Here is a 15,862-nt window from a genome sequence, read left to right on the forward strand (position 1 = left end):
GAACCCTTAGTTCCGTCTCCAGCATGTGGAGTCAGCAAGACCTGGGGTGCCACCAGCCCCCACCCCCAGGAAATAGGCTGGCAGCTTGTCCCTGCTGCCCATGGAGCCAGGCCTCCTCTCCTATAAGGGCCAAGAATGCACTTACAATGGCAAGCTGCCCTTCTGGTTCTATACATGCTTGCTGGGAAGTTCTTACAGCATAACCTTAACCCTTCTGGCTGCCTTTTCTACCACCCCAAGATAGTCTTGGTGGCCTGAAGGGCCAGAGACAGGTTGTGTTTTAGATTTGTTTTTCCTAATATCTACTGAACACTTACCTGTACGCCAAACACTGTTTAACAACATGACATGTGTGAACTCACTTAATTCTTATAGCAATGGTATGATGTTGGTACCATTATTATCCCTAGTTTGATGAGAAAACTGAGGTATAGGAAGGCTAAGCAATTTTCCTAAGATCACACAGCTACTACCCAGATGGGGAGTTAGAGAGCCCTTAGGATTTTAATTCACCAGAGCCCTCTGGCTCCAGTGTCAGTGCTCTTCACCCTATCCACGGCTGCCTCTGTGTTGGCATTAGGGTTCCTGAACAGTCTGGGCTGGCCCGAGGTAGAAGTCAGGAAGAGAAAAATGATACACCCTGTTTTCCCCTCCTGACTGAGTCTTCCAACACCAGCAAGAAAGGTGGGCACCACTGTAACCCTGAATGCCGGAAAGGCAGCAGGCCCAGAGAGGTATTGAGACGGACCAGTCTCATAGCTGGCAAGTAGCCAAGAGCCCTGGCCTCTTGACAGCCAGCCCTGAACACACTATCTGAAGCAAGATGTGAGAAGGTATATGAAATCCACCTGGACCTGAGCCTGGGAGAGAGCTGGAGAAGCTGAAATGAAAAGTGAGAACAGGGAGGGCCTGCCCATTGTACCCTTTGTAGCTACAGGAGGATAGCTTCCATGCTGGGAGCAGGTTTACTTTATGCCAGGCTCTGGTATAAGTATTTTTACATTAAAAAAGTCTTGAGTTTTTTCAGACAAGGCACAGACAGGCTAACTGTCCAAGGTTACTCAAGTGAGTGGGGGAACTGGCATTTGAACCCAGGTAGTCTAGCCATGGCTAAGGCCCAGCGAGTGTTGGTGAATAAATAGCCCAGGGTCACACAGCTACAGCCCAAGAACTAGGAGCCACTGGCTCCCTGCCAGCCTAGGAAAAGCAATGACACCTGACTCCTAGCCAACTGGGGGTGGAGCAGAGGTGGAGCTATGAAGACCCAGGTGGCCGGAGAACCACAGCACAGGCAGCAGAGCGGCATGGAGCAGCAATGAAGCAGAGCTGGGGACCAGGGCTGCTTATCCTGGGAGCTGTGGTCTTCATAGAGGGTGAGCCACTTGTGACTGAGTGGGTGGGGAAGTGGTATGGTGAAGGTTCAGGAGACACCTTCTGCCGCAGCAGCCTCCGCAGCTTGGTGTGTGTGTGAGAAAGACTGCCTGCACAGTGACAGTCTACCTGTAGTGACATAACTGTGTCTGCCTATGTGTGTGGGGAGATGGATGTGGCTGCCTGTGTTTAAAAATGGGTGATTTTCTTGAGCTGGATTACAGCCTATGTCTGCAGGAACTGTCACAGTGCCTGTACCCTGTGTATGTACCCTGTGCCCATTTGCGTCTCTACTTCCAGGAAGACCCTAGGCAAGTTCTGAGGCCCTTTAGCCTCAGTTCCCTGGTCTTTACATATGTCCCATCTCTCCTGGCTCAGATGCTCAATGGGTGTGTTTGTGTATGCCTATTACAGGGAAGAGTCAGGGCAGGGGACTCCTTAGTTGAGCATGGCAGTTTCTGGAAAGGTGGAGGAGTCTGAGTCGTTTGAATGGGTGGGGTGAGCCTCAATCCCTCAGAGCCCTTCCTCATTTGGACATGACACAGGCCTCTAATCCTTCCTCTTAGGCTTCCTTGGCTGAGGGCACAATTAAGCTAATGTTCTCCACTTACACAGGCTGCCTCCCTGACTCAGTGGCAGGGGCAGGAGTTGGGGGTTCTGAAGCCTGGAGGAGAGATGGCCTAGTCCCAGTCTGAACCCTGGGCCCTGTTCCTTGGGCCCTGGAGTGCTGAGCGCAGCTGAGGAAGGATAATTAATTACGGAGCATATGTTCTGAATAGGTTCTAATAAAAGCTGTTTCTTGACCTCATATAAATATTTTCATTCTGGGAGGGGCTGGTGAGGTAGCCAGAGTCATACTCAAGGGCCCAGGCAGGGTCTGTCCCCCAACCTGTCACCTCCACCAAAGCTGGGCCAGGCAGGTAAGGCTTGTGTCCCCACGTCTCACCTGTGTCTCTGTCTTCCTAGGTCTTCAAGCAGCTCAGCATGGTAAGCTCTGGACAGATGGGGCCTGGTTCTCACTTGGGTCTGGGTTGGACCCTGGGAGAGGGCAGGATAGGGGCCTGCTGTTAGCCTGACCCACCCCTCTCTACAGCTTGTGGGCAGCGTGGCCCTGGCCCCCCTGAACCTCAGGAGGGCAACACAGGGCCTGGCGAGTGGCCGTGGCAGGCCAGTGTGAGGCGGCAGGGCATCCACATCTGCAGTGGATCCCTAGTGGCAGACACCTGGGTCCTCACCGCTGCCCACTGTTTTGAAAAGTGAGTTGTGGCTGGGGTCAGACGAGGTTTCTGGTTTTGCGGGTGGGTGATTTGTCCCCAAACTCTGTAAGATGGATCCCTGCCCCTACAATAACAAAGTAGCATTTATTGAGACTATGCTATGTGCCAGGTACTTATTATCAAGTTAAGCTTAACAACCTTCGTGGTAGAAGCCTTACAAATGAGAACAGCTTGGGAGAAGGACCTTGCTTAAAGCCATGGGCTGATACTCATCCATTTTTCACCTGCTTGTTGTCTTCTTTGGTGTCACTGTCTCCCTTTGCGTTCCATGACTGGGCCTTGTCCCTCTCCTTCCAGGGCCGCAGTGACAGAACTGAACTCCTGGTCAGTTGTCCTGGGCTCCCTGCAGCGTGAGGGGCTGAGCCCAGGCGCTGAGGAGGTAAGGGTGACTGCTCTGCAGCTTCCCAGGGCCTATAACCATTATAGCCAGGGCTCAGACCTGGCCCTGCTACAGCTCGCCCACCCTACAGCCCACACACCCCTCTGCTTGCCCCGACCTGCCCATCGCTTCCACTTTGGGACCTCTTGCTGGGCCACTGGCTGGGATCAGGACACCAATGATGGTAAGTGCTGTCCCAGACTAAAGCCTGAAGAGGCACTCCATTTGCCTGTCACACAGACTCAGTTGCCAATTGTCCCTGCTTCTAGTCTCCCTTGCTCCCCAGAGCCCAGACTCTGGCCCCAATCTCCTGTCTTTTGCCAGCTCCCAGGACCCTACGGAATCTGCGCCTGCGTCTAATCAGCCGCCCCACGTGTAACTGTCTCTACAACAGGCTGCACCAGCGGCTTCTGGCCAGCCCAGCCCGGCCTGGGATGCTGTGTGGGGGTGCCCAGCCTGGGGTGCAGGGGCCCTGTCAGGTCTGAGGGGGAGGAGAGGGGAAGGGAGCAGAAAGGGAGGGGTTCTGGCTTCAGGCTGGGTCCTTAATCCACAGGGATGGGTGGAAGGGCTGCAGAGGGTGTCTGCCCAGGGCTGGGGTTCAGGGTCTCTCCTTGGCTCCGTTGCCTGCTCCAGGGAGATTCTGGGGGTCCTGTGCTGTGCCATGAGCCTGATGGACACTGGGTTCAGGCTGGGATCATCAGCTTCACATCAAGCTGTGCCCAGGAAGACACTCCTGTGCTGCTGACCAACATGGCTGCTCACAGCTCCTGGCTGCAGGCTCGAGCTTGGGGGGCAGCCTTTCTGACCCAGAACCCAGAGACCCTGGAGATCAGTGATGAGGACAGCTGCATAGGTAAGAGCAGAGGCTGTTAAGAGTGTGACATGTGGGGATACCCAGGCCTGCATGAGGACTTCTGGGCAACTGGTAGAAGCCACTTGAAATAATTGGCACAGGGCATCCACCTGCTAACTAGGAGGCTTTTAAGGCCCGTCCCTTTGAGCACTTACAATGGGAACAGCCCTATTTAGGGCTGAGTGGCATAAACGATTCAAAACTTTATGGGTTTGGAGTTTAGGTAAGAAGAGGGATCTCTCTGATCTGGCTGAAGGTTTTTGAGGTTAGCTGCAAATTTCCAAGCAGGAACCCAGTGAGACTGGACAGGGCATGGCTCCCACTCAGAATTCTAGAATAAAGTGACTAACATGCAAATTGCATACAAAATAATTTCTTGGACGGAAGTTGTCTTGATGGGAAGAGAAGCACTAGTGAGCCAGGAATTCTGGGGCCAGTCCAAGCCTGGAGGGGTGCAGACTGATGGAGTGGAGGAATGATGAACAGGCTGGACCATCAAGGTTAAGAGCTTAGGCCCTGGCTTTGAATATCAAATCTACTATCTACCTCTAGTTACTGAGCTAGAAAGTCACTTAACCTCTCTAGAACTTTGGTTACAAGGCTAGCAAAATTCAACTTAAAAGGCTGTTGTGAAGATCTGATAGTACATGGGAAGCGCTTAGCACAGGTTCTGGCATGCAGTGAACACTTTGCAAGAAGACAGATGGTGTAATCTGTTTCAGCCTGCGGAACCTTGGGGAGAGAAGGGGCCCAAGCAGAATCCCCTTCCCCATGGCCCTGGGACGCCAGGCTGAAGCACCAGGGGAAGTTGGCCTGTGGTGGAGCCCTGGTATCAGAGAAGGTGGTGCTGACTGCTGCCCACTGCTTCATTGGGTAAGCCCTGTCTCCCTCACCTTTGTGACCGGCAACCTGCCACCCAATGCTTTCAGTGCTGTCTCTGCACAGGCGTCAGAGCCCAGAGGAATGGAGCGTAAGGCTGGGCACTGGACCAGAGGAACACAACCTCAAGCAACTCATCTTGCATGGGGCTTACACCCACCCAGAGGGAGGCTATGACGTGGCCCTCCTGCTGCTGGCCCAGCCCGTGACATTAGGCCCCAGCCTGCGGCCCCTCTGCCTGCCCTACGCTAACCACCACCTGCCTGATGGGGAACGTGGCTGGGTCTTGGGGCTGGCTCACCAAGGAGCAGGTATGTAGGGTGGGGCCACCACCAGCTGTCCATCCAGCCTAGAGGCCACTGGGGCAGCCAGGTCTTTGCCCCCTCACCACAGGCACCAGCTCCCCTCAGACAGTGCCTGTCACTTTCCTGGGGCCCAGAGCCTGCAGCCGGCTACAAACTACCCTTGGGAGCAATAGTATCCCCATTCTGCCAGGGATGGTGTGTACCAGTGTTGTGGGTGAGCCACCCCGCTGTGAGGTAAGCCCCAGTCCTCCAAACCTTATCCCACAGACCCATCATCCTCACCCTGCACCTCATATACAAGACCTGCCAGGCTTGGCCTCCAGACTTGCCTCTTACCTGAAATTCAGCCTTTCTGCCAACTGGCACTCAAAGAGCCAGAGGCTCAGGCCAGCCCCTAGCCCCTTCTGCCCCTTGCAGCTGCCTAGGGGTAAGAGGAAGTCACCTAGTGCCGCCTGATCTCTGACAGGGCCTGTCTGGGGCACCACTGGTGCATAAGGTGAGGGGCACATGGTTCCTGGCTGGGCTACACAGCTTTGGAGATGCCTGCCAAGGCCCCGCACGGCCTGCGGTCTTCACAGCACTCCCCACCTATGAGAAATGGATCAGCAGTTTGGACTGGCAGGTGTACTTCACTGAGGAGCCACAGCCCGAGGCTGAGACTGGAAGCTGCCTGGCCAATATAAGTATGTGGCCCTGGGGCCTTCCTGCTGACACTTCCCTCTCCAGACCCCTTCTCTCTGTCTAGGGAAAGATCTGTTCTGAGTCCCCTCTAGCTGCCCTGGGTGGTGTGGAACAATAGATCGATCTGGATTCAAATTCTGGCTCTCCATCATTGTGACTTGGAACAGATCTCCCAACCTCTCGGCACCTGTTTTCTCATCCATCATGGGGGCTAAGTAGCACCTCTTCCCTCTTCCTTCCAGGGAGGGAGATTTGTGAAGATGAAGCCACCGCCCCCACTCCCTCTCCCTGACAGGCCAACCAGCTGGCTGTTGACAGGTGGCTCTGGGATGCTGCAAACACATCACTGCTTCAGCCCCTCTCCATTCCTCAACCACACAGTTCCAGACACTGGGGCAGGCCCAACAGCCCAGTGGGTTTTGGGAAGGAGCCTGCCTGGATCATCAGTTGCCGTTTCCTAACCCTGCAGGACAGGGAGATGTTGCCTGTGGATACTCCCCACTCTCACCTCTGCTCTCTGATGCAGATGTCCCAGCTTTCCCTGTTCTCCATCCCCTCAAATATAATCACACCAGCCACATACTTTGAAAAATTTTTTTTTGGCAGGGATGGGGGGGCGTGTAATTTTCCTTTTTTTAAACTTAAATAAATTGTTACAAAATAGACTTTAGAAAATAAGTTACAAATTGTAGCAAAAGGCCCCCCTTCCACAGGTAACGTTCCTACCCCCTGGTCTTTCTGAATCTGCCTGTCCCTAGTGTTGGAATCTGGCTGGTGAAGGTAGCCTGACATCATGGCAGACCCTGGCACCAGGTTTCTTGCAGAACTGGTCATAATGAATAGCACAGTGACAAAGGCTGGGGAAAGAGGTCCTTCAAGGACAGGGACATGAGGAACACCTCACCCCCTGCTTGGGAAAGAAGTCAGATCTGGGTCTTTTTTGCAAAGGGAGAGGAGAACGGATGGGGATGCCCAAACTACTCCTGAGTAGAACACGGAGATCAAGCCTTTCCCTGCAACCCATACTCTTGCCCTATACTCTCATCTTTGGAGACCTGAAGTTCAGAGGGAGAAGCTGAGATCTGCAGGCCACTGGGGTGAAGGGTCCAGGAGTGGAGTTGTGGAGGTGGGTGGAGGGGGCAATGACTGGCCCACCGCTGGTGCCTTTGACGCTTCTGGCGGGAGGCGGGGGGAGAGAGAGAGAGAGAGAGAGGTAGGTTACTGAGGGAGCCACTCCACACAGCTTGTACTTCCCTTCCTAGCCCTGTCCATGTCCCCAGGAACTTGCATGAGAACCAGAGAATCCTAGGACTTCCAATTATTTTCCCAGACTTGGCTAACTGGCTCCTTACTCATTCCCTTGAGGTCACAAGAAATCTTTTATTCTGAAAGCCATCGCACTAGCTCTCTCAGGGGAATCTCACCCACCAACCCCTCCTTCCCTAACAATCTCTGGTCAAGGGCCTCCCATCTCAGGACACCCACCCTTGGTGGCCACTAAATGGAATGGGTCCTGGGAGATCTCAAGAGGAGGTGAAGCAAACAAGCCCAGTGCTTGTTGAAGAAACAGGCTGTCCCACTCCTCCACAGCCTCATCTTCCAGCTCAGCTGGGTGGAGGTGACTCTGGAGATTTCCTGATAGAGAAGGGAGATAGGGGCTAATGACTGTTATTGCTGCAGCTGGGCCTGGTTTCAAAGAAACAATTATCTGTGACTCAGTCCTCTAGTTGAAGGTGTGCTGGTCGTAGGGGGTGTGCTAGGGGGTGTGCGGGTAGAAAGGGTGGTTTGGTTGGATCCTAAAAAGGACATACCCAGCAAAGGAAGAAGAAAAGGGTTGAATAAAGGGAAGGGGAAGTGATGTGAGGCAATATTGGTAGGAAAGGACCAAAGGTCTAGTTTCCAAGAAAAGAGGAGGGGGAGCAGAGACAAGATGTAGGGAAAGAGGGGCAGGAAGCTGGGAACCAATCAATGACCCAGCTTCTCTGCACTGAAACCACAAAGTCCAGCCGAGGTTGGGGGGGGTGCCTCCCACACCCCATTCCTCATTCCCCGCCTCCCTGCCTACTCTAGGAAAGCGCAGAACGTAGATTACCTGTCTCTGGGAATCATTAGTGGTTGGATCAGGAGGATTTCCAAATGTAGTAGCCAGATGGTACCCAGTTGCCTCCACTTCCAAAACAAAGACTATTCTTTGGCTCTGGTACAGCAGAGGAGCCTAGATGGCTGCTTCTACCCATGACCACTCCTCACCCCACCCCACCATGCTATTTATTTACCCAGCTCAGGGGCTCAGATCTAGACCACCCAAAAGGCAGCATCCTCACACTTTTCTCATTCTATACGCAACCTCCTGACCACCTCTTGGAATCCATGCGACCCTCCCTTCTCACTCCTTGCTCTCCCATCACCTTGGGGCCAGATTTTGCCCTCCATCATATGCCTACCTCCTCTGGGGTCCTTCAGTCCTCTGCCCATTCATACCCACGTACCAGAGTTGGCCACTGTCCATTCTTCCTGGTGCTGCTGCTGATGCTGCAGAAAGCTGATGCGGCGGCGGAAGTGGCGGGGACAATGGGGACAAGTGAAAGGCCCCTCCTGGGGTGCATGGACCCGCCCATGGCCCTCCAACCGGGCAGCTGTCCGGAAGGCCTTGCCACAGATGCTGCAGCGATGGCGCTTGGGGTCCGTGTGGGTCCTGCCATGATTTTTGAGGGAAAGTAGGTTGGGTAGAAGTTTGGGGCAGAGGGAACAAGGATAGAGTCCAGTGGTGTGGGCCTTCTGGTGGTTTAGCAGGCTACCAGCATGGCGGTAGGAACGCCCACACTGGGCACACCGGAAGGGCCGCTCTTCGTCTTCAGTCACTGTGGACTTTACTCTCTGTCCCCCGTTAGGTCTCTGCGTACTCTCTCCTGGGGCCCTGGGGGGATCTGATGGGGACTTCTGGGCTTTCCCTTGAGGGAGATCCACCTCATCCTCCACAGTCCCAGCTTCAGGACCTCTGGTGTCCTCTATCTGGGGTGGCACCTGACTGAGGCCCCTGGCATGAGTTGGCAGGTGGCTGACTAGTTCATGTTGGGACTGAAAGGCCTTGCCACAGTCAGGGCAAAAAGAGGTCTGGGCATCTATGTGGTTGTGGCTGTGACTCTTAGTGGCCACAGAATTCAAGAATTCCTTGGAGCAAAGCAGGCAATAATGGTTGTCTGTCTTATGGGTGTGGTGGTTCGAGGGGCCTTCTGATTGGCAGCAAGTTTTACCACAATGGCAGCAGGAAAAGGGGTGGATCTCTGGTTGGAGCTGAGGGCTACTATCTCTTTTGTCCCAGCTATCCACGTGACTCAGACTAGGTCCATTGCATTGGCTGTTGCCAAGGTGGCAAGGGCTTATGGGAACACTGTCCCCTGACTCGTCTTCTGGTTTGGTCAGTACATGACCTTGAGGGACCCAATCTCCAATATGATTCACTGGTCTCCCATCTCCTTGCCACCCATCTACTTGCCCCAGGCCCAAGGATACTGGCTCTGTGGCTTCTGAACCTGCTGTCCTGATGGGGCTATGACTCTGTTCCCCTGGCCTCATGGCTCCATGCTCCAACTGGGATACTAACTCAGTAACACCTGATCTGTCCTCTAGTCCCTTGTCATCAGCCAGGTTCCCCTTGCTGCCCTCTGTGCCACCAAGACCTTCCTGACCACTTTTGGTCTCCTCCTCATGCTCTCGTAGGTGCCGCTCCAGAGAACCCCGGCCAGGGAAGCCCCGGCCACAGAGGGCACAGCGGACAGCTGCCCGCCGGGATCGCCCTGCTCGCCGCCGCCGGTTCTCCGAGTGTAGCTTCTGATGGTCCTTCAAGGCCATGAGGTTGGTGTAGGTCTTGGGGCAGGTAGGACAGCTATACTGGCCTGTCTCATGGCCGCACTGGTGGTTCAGGAGGCTGCCTGCATGGCGATAGTTCCGCCCACACTGCCCACACCGGAAGGGCCAATCTTCCCGAGTCCGTTTTCGGGTGCCCTCACCCCTGTCCCGCTCGATGTGGATCCGCTGGTGACTAGCCAGCTGTTTCCGCAGGCGAAATGCCTTCCCACACTCACTGCAGCGGAAACGCCGGGGATCTGCATGGATGCGCCGGTGGTTCTTGAGGGACATGAGGTTTGAGAAACCTTTGGAGCAGGCCTGGCAGCCAAAGTGGCCAGTCTGGTGGCTCTGCCGGTGATTAATGAGGCTGCCAGCATGCTTGTATGACCGGCCGCACACCTCACAGCTGAAGGGCCGTTCAGAGCTAGCCTCAGTCTGGCAGCCCTTCTCTGCAGTCTCCAACCTCAGCTCCATCGCCTCCCCCTTCACAGTGGTATCCTCCCATGCCTCTTCTTTCACCCTTGACACCTCCTCTGAGGGCTCTACTTTAAGTTCCTCTTGGAACTTCCCCACTTCTGCCTGCCCCAGCCGCTCCTCTGCCGTGTTCTGGGGCTCACTGCTGCCTCCTGCTTCTGGGATGGGCCGCACCTGGGGCTCAGAGCCTTTGCAGCGTGGGTGGTTTCGCAGATGATTGCGGTAGGCAGCCAGGTTGGGATAGCAGCGGGAGCAGACAGGGCAGATGTAGTCTCCAGTCTGGTGGATCTTGCGATGGTTCACTAGGCTGCCCCCATGGCGATAGGTTTTGCCACACTGGTTGCAGCGGAAGGGGCGGGGCTGGTCCTCCGGAGAACTTTCCCCAACCTGCACGCAGAGGCTGTCTGTAACCTGGGAACCTACTCCCTCTCCAGACTCTGTGACTCCACGTTCTGCAGAGAGAGAGGTCACTGTGCCCTCAAACACACCACCTGCAACCATTTCTGTGGCATCACCTGATTCTCCCAAGTGGTTGGGAGTCTTGTCTGTGGTGTTCCCAGAACTCTGACTTTGGTGGTGCCGCTCCAGGCTCCCCAGGTCATCATAGGTCTGACCACAGCAGCCACAGATGTGCCCATAACCAGCTCCATCCAGCGCCTCCACCTCTCGCTGCAGCTGATTCAACAGCTCTGCTTCCGAGAGCTGCAGTGGGGCACCATGAGTGGAGGCCACCACTGCTGATCCTTCATCTTCCCCCTCCTCCTCTGAGCCCTCCATCATGCCAGAGGAGTCATGAGCCTGGCGCTGGTGAAGCCTGTAGTCAGCACGCCCAGGGAAGATCATGCCACAGAGGCAGCAAAGGAAAGGCTGTGCTGGGGCTGCCTCCCCAGGCCTATGGTTCTGGAAGTGGCTACGCAGGGCAGGTAGAGAGTCAAACTCCTTTGGGCATAGAGAGCACTGATAGATGTCTGGTGGTTGGCAGGGCCTGTGGCTCAGCAGGCCGGTGGCATGGGGGAAAGAATGCCCACAGTCAGAACATGTGTGGGAGACTTTAGCCTGCCAGCTAGTGGCATCTTCAACAGAGTGGGAAGAGGAACTGAGCTGGCCAGTGACCAGTTTCTGGTCTTCATCCACCCCAGTGAGGCCATCACAGGAGCGTGTCTCATTGCTTTCCCTATCACCTGGGATGTCCAAGTTGTCAAGGAAACAGGCCTTTTCCAGTCCTTTCTCAGGACCGCTACTCTCTTTAACACTCTGGAAACAGGTCTCATCCCTCTCAAGCCCACATTTGTCTCTTTCAGCTTGAGCCTGCAAACAGCCCATGTCACTTTCTAAGTTCTTTTCTGCTCGACTAGGACTTCCCCTTGAAGGGTCCTGGGGACAGTCCGAGCCCTCACTGTCTTCTACCAACTCCTGGGCCCAGTTCCCATCTAATGGGAGTTTGGCTTCTCCGCTACCCCCAGCACGGCCAGCCCGCCTCCAGTGCCGCCTGCTCCGCCGTCGACTGTGGCGTCTCAAATGGTTCTTCATGGCAGCCATGGTGTGGAAGTGCTTGGCACAGGCCCCACAGCTGAAGTCCCCGGTCTGGTGGGTCTGCCTGTGGTTGATAAGGCTGCCTGAGTGGCGATAGCTCTTTCCACAGTCTCGGCAAGCAAATGTCCGAGGAGGTGACACCTTGGTCTTTGTTCTGCTGTTTTCCCCTGCCCCATGGGTCTGGCCATGTTGTTTAAGGCTCTCGCGGTCTTCAAAGAGCATCCCATACATGCTACTTATCTGTGGTGCTGTCCTGTCTGCTACTGGAGAGACATCAGTGGCCTCCTCTTTATGTTTCCACCTATTCCCCTGATCTGTACATGGGGCTGCCTCTGCTCCCACTGGGTCAGGCTCCACCTTGAGGTGGCTGGAGGGACCTTCAGCCCCTGAGCCTGTGCTGCGGCGAGCAGACTTGCAATGAACCCGCACATGGTTGCGCAGGGCCATAAGGTTGGGGTATTTGCGAGGACAGAGTGAGCACTGGTACTCTCCTGTCTGATGGCTGTGGCGGTGATTCACCAGGCTCCCCCGGTGGCGGTAAGCCCGACCACATTCATTGCACTTATAGGGGCGGTAGTCCAGGGTGGTAGTGGGGACCTCTCTCTCTTTGTGGGTGGTCTCAGCCAAAGGCATGAGAGCTGATGGTTCAGATGGCTGCCCATCCTCCACAGGTCCTTGCCGGGGTCTGTGATGAGCCCGCACATGGTTTTTGAGAGCAGCTGCATTGTATAGCTGCTTGGAACAGATGGAGCAGGGATAGACACCTGTCTGGTGGCTCTTGCGATGGTTGATAAGGCTCCCAGCATGGCGGTAAGTACGGCCACAGTCTCCACAGCGGAAAGGTCGGTACTCCTCCAGGCCACTATCCTCCAGTTCCCCAGAGCCATTCAGCATCAGTGTACTAGGAAGCTGGTCCCAGCTGCTCTCATCTGTGTGCCCATTGGTAGTGGGCAATCCTTTCTCTTCCTCCAGCTGCTCCTGCCTTTCTCCCTCATGGGATTGCTGGTGTTCCAGCAGCTCCTGGGGAAGCCGAAATGCGCGGGGGCAGTGGGGACACTGGTACGGCCGATATTGAGCATGGAGTCGGGAGTGGTTCTTCAGAGCCATGAGGTTAGAGAACTCCTTGAAGCAGATGGCACAAGGGTAGATGCCCAGAGTGTGGCTCTGGCGGTGGTTGGTAAGGCTCCCAGCATGCTTATAAGTCTTGCCACATTGACTACACTTGTACCGCCGCTCTTCCTCAGCAGGAGGGGACTGAGTGGATTCCTGGGTCCCTGTGAAATTTACCATTGATTCAGCCAAGTACTGTTCCAAATTGCTAAGGAGGCTGTTGGCTGGAGTGGGGAGCGGTGGGGCTCTGGAAGAGTTGGTGGTGAGCCCCCAGCCCTCTGCAGCCTCCTCAGGATTTGGCTGGCTTTCCCAGTCCTCTCTTAGTCTGGTGCGTGGGTTTTCCCAGGTGTGCAGAGCTGCCTTGTGGTCAGGCTCAGACGCATGAGCCAATGTCTCTTCAGCATGAGTTTTTTGATTTTCCCAGCTTTCCCCATGGCCAACCCTCTCGCCCCAGGAGTCAGTGGACACTGTCTCCCCCTGGAGCTGTGGAGTGGCTTCATTGGGGTGGCCCTCAGGAGCATGACTCCTCATGTGGCTCTTGAGGGCCATAGGGTTGGTGAAGCCCTTGCCACAGGTGGTACAGAGGAAAAGGCCACTCTCGTGGGTACAGCAGTGGTTGACCAAGCTCCCTGGGTGATGGTAGCCCGTTCCACACTGCTGACAGTGATAGGGCAGAGGGATGCTATCAGCCTCCTCACTCTCCTGGTTGGAGGATGAATGGAGCAGTTCGCGGTGCCTTGACAGTTCCAGGAGGCTAGAAAAGTGGCGCTGACAGTCACAGCAGCTGAGTGAGGTGGGCACATCCTCCATGGAGCAGTGTGGCAGAAACCTGGAGGTTCAGGAAGAACAGGCAGGTGATAGCAGCATCTTCCTCTGGTGGTGGGGCCACGGCCTAGGAAGAAGGAGCAGTGGTTAGAAGGCCTGAATTAACTTTGCCTCTTGGTTCTATAAGTAACAAGTTCACCAGAGGTCACAGAGAGGTTCCCCAAACAACAATGCCCAGGGACCCGCTTTCTACTGGATCTAATCTAGGAGTACCATCATTTAAGGACACCCTGTACATAAGTTCCCCAAATATGGGAGCTTCCCTATAGGTATAGATGAGGACAGTCTGGAGGAATGTAACCGACCCCTGATCACAGACTTATTAACCTGTTCTTCAGACCAGACCTAAAAAGTTCTACTGCCCCTACCTCTCTTCTCTCTATAATTAAAAAGAAAAAAAGACTTTAGTGAAAAGGAGAGAAACATCAATTTGTTGTTCCACTTATTTATGTATTAATTGGTTGGTTTTCATATGTGCCCTGACTGGGAACTGAACCCACAACCTTGAGGCATCGGGTCAACTCTCTAACTGACTGAGCTACCAAGCCAAAGCTCTCTATCATTCTGAAACAAATAAACCATCTATCTCCTGTGACATGTTTAAAGGAAACCTGAACATTTTCTAGAATTTTCAATAAGAGGTGTCCAATCCTCCCTCCTTCACCCCTGAACTAAACAGAGTAGCCTAGAGGCAGTGAAAAAGCAGCCTTTCTCCAGTTGACAGATGAAGGCCTGAGAGATGAAATTAGGGGTCCCCTCCAGAAAAGGGGCCGGCTAGTTTTCCCACATCCCCTATTCCTTTTAGAGTCACAAAGTCTCCTTCCTAAAAGATTTTATTGGCCACTCCCTTCACCTACTTCCCCTGAACCCAAACTATCTTCCATCATGGAAATTCCATCCCATTTCTGGTTGTTCTTTATCCCCCACCTTTTCTTTCCCACACCTCCTCACTATAGCCTCACCACTGACCCTTTCTCAGTTCTCTATATCCTCTCATAATACTGACGATGACAGCAATGCATGCTAATTGAGCACTACCATGTGCTGGGCACTGTACTAAATAAAGAATATTCATTGTGTCACTTAGTCTCTGCAACACAGCAAAGCCTGTTGTTCCAGTATACACACGAGCAAAACCACTGATTGAGGTAATCTTTCCAAAAGCCTTTGCCCTCTCCATAGCAGGACCCTGTGCCTTCTAAATCACCTTGGCTTTATGACTGATTCTTCGGACTGATTCTTCACTTCCATCGGACCCCAATAACAACCATCCCCGACTAAACCCCCTCATTGAACCTGCTCCCCGAACTCTCACTTCACAAAGCCCGTCCCTCAAGACTGAATTCCTTCTATTGATCGTACGATCTCCTGACCAACTGAGTCCTCTCGTCTCACTTATCTCCTAGGCCAATTTCCTCTTAGGACCCCTACCTCGCACAGTTGGCCCCTTCTCGTTCCCGCCGCGGGTGCGTCAGTTGAGGACCGCGAACGGGAGCGCGCCTGCGCACTGGGACCCTCACCCTAACTGCTGCCGCGCGCCCCAAGGGGTGGCTGTGCTGGAGCTCTCGCGCTCCCACACACGCACACTCCGCCAGGGCTCCCAGGATGTGGGAGGTGGGGAAGAAGGAAAGACGAAGGGGGAGAGGGAAGGAGGTAGAGCAGACTGGGCGCAGCTGGCAAGAGCCAGGAGTCTACCCCCAGCTTCGCGGACACTTCCTATTGTTACTAGGAAACAGGAAGTGTTCTAGCCGCAAAAGCTTCCCGGTGAAACCTCCTCCTAGAGAACACTTCCTGACCAACCTTCAAGCACCCGTTCTACATAAACACACTTCCGGCGCTAAGCCAGAAGTAGCTAAAACGCGACTCTGACCCCGCCCACATAGGTCAAAGCGCGACGTCATTTAGTACTAACCTTAGCCACACTTCCGGCAAGAGCAGCTAGAATTAATGTAGCGCACTTTGGCTGAGCGCAGAAGAGGGGGAAAAGGGTTCTGAACCCATAGTTTCCGTACTTTGGTGACAGTTTTCGTGACGCTCCCTGCAAAACTTCTCAAGACAGATGGAGGGAGCTTCATGCACTCCTCCCTGTTAAGGGAAATGCTGTGGAATGTAATAGGATGTAGGCATTACACAGCTTGAGTATGGCCTTTCTGTCCTCCCGTCTTATAGTTCTTGGTGATCTGGCCCCAAGTTAAGAGCCCGGTGTACACAGTAAGACTGTCCGGCGTCTCCTGTCTTTAGCACCCACAGAAACCCCCAGCAATTTATTTCTCCGCCACCTTCTGCCAGGGGTACTCTGGTAAACTTTGCTTTTCTTCTTATCCGC

The 15,862-nt window shown here is 54.3% G+C and overlaps 2 protein-coding genes across 5 annotated transcripts; one reads left to right on the forward strand and one right to left on the reverse strand.

Moving 5' to 3' along the window:
* Window positions 1-7: 7 nt before the first annotated feature.
* On the forward strand, window positions 8-6,201 carry PRSS53 (serine protease 53). Its single transcript, XM_045849320.1, has 11 exons — window positions 8-1,373; window positions 2,338-2,358; window positions 2,465-2,627; window positions 2,946-3,211; window positions 3,352-3,506; window positions 3,661-3,880; window positions 4,603-4,753; window positions 4,826-5,070; window positions 5,153-5,298; window positions 5,531-5,747; window positions 5,988-6,201. The coding sequence occupies exons 1-11, from the start codon at window positions 1,316-1,318 to the stop codon at window positions 6,035-6,037; spliced, it is 1,692 nt and encodes a 563-aa protein (XP_045705276.1). The 5' UTR covers window positions 8-1,315; the 3' UTR covers window positions 6,038-6,201.
* Window positions 6,202-6,325: 124 nt separating this feature from the next.
* On the reverse strand, window positions 6,326-15,854 carry ZNF646 (zinc finger protein 646). Of its 4 annotated transcripts, none has more exons than XM_045849316.1 (4): window positions 15,449-15,854; window positions 8,235-13,603; window positions 7,231-7,380; window positions 6,326-6,920 (listed from the first exon to the last, which is right to left on the reverse strand). In XM_045849316.1, the coding sequence occupies exons 2-4, from the start codon at window positions 13,519-13,521 to the stop codon at window positions 6,808-6,810; spliced, it is 5,550 nt and encodes a 1,849-aa protein (XP_045705272.1). In that variant the 5' UTR covers window positions 13,522-13,603; window positions 15,449-15,854; the 3' UTR covers window positions 6,326-6,807. The 4 variants fall into 4 exon arrangements, with proteins under 4 accessions (XP_045705272.1, XP_045705271.1, XP_045705274.1 ...); XM_045849315.1 differs by lacking the exon at window positions 15,449-15,854 and adding an exon at window positions 14,968-15,272; XM_045849318.1 differs by lacking the exons at window positions 7,231-7,380; window positions 15,449-15,854 and adding an exon at window positions 14,968-15,272.
* Between the last annotated feature and the right edge of the window lie 8 nt (window positions 15,855-15,862).

This window comes from Phyllostomus hastatus, unplaced genomic scaffold (assembly GCF_019186645.2).
Source record: "Phyllostomus hastatus isolate PE091 unplaced genomic scaffold, TTU_PhHast_1.1 phas_contig_64, whole genome shotgun sequence".
NCBI classification, from domain to species: Eukaryota; Metazoa; Chordata; class Mammalia; order Chiroptera; family Phyllostomidae; genus Phyllostomus; species Phyllostomus hastatus.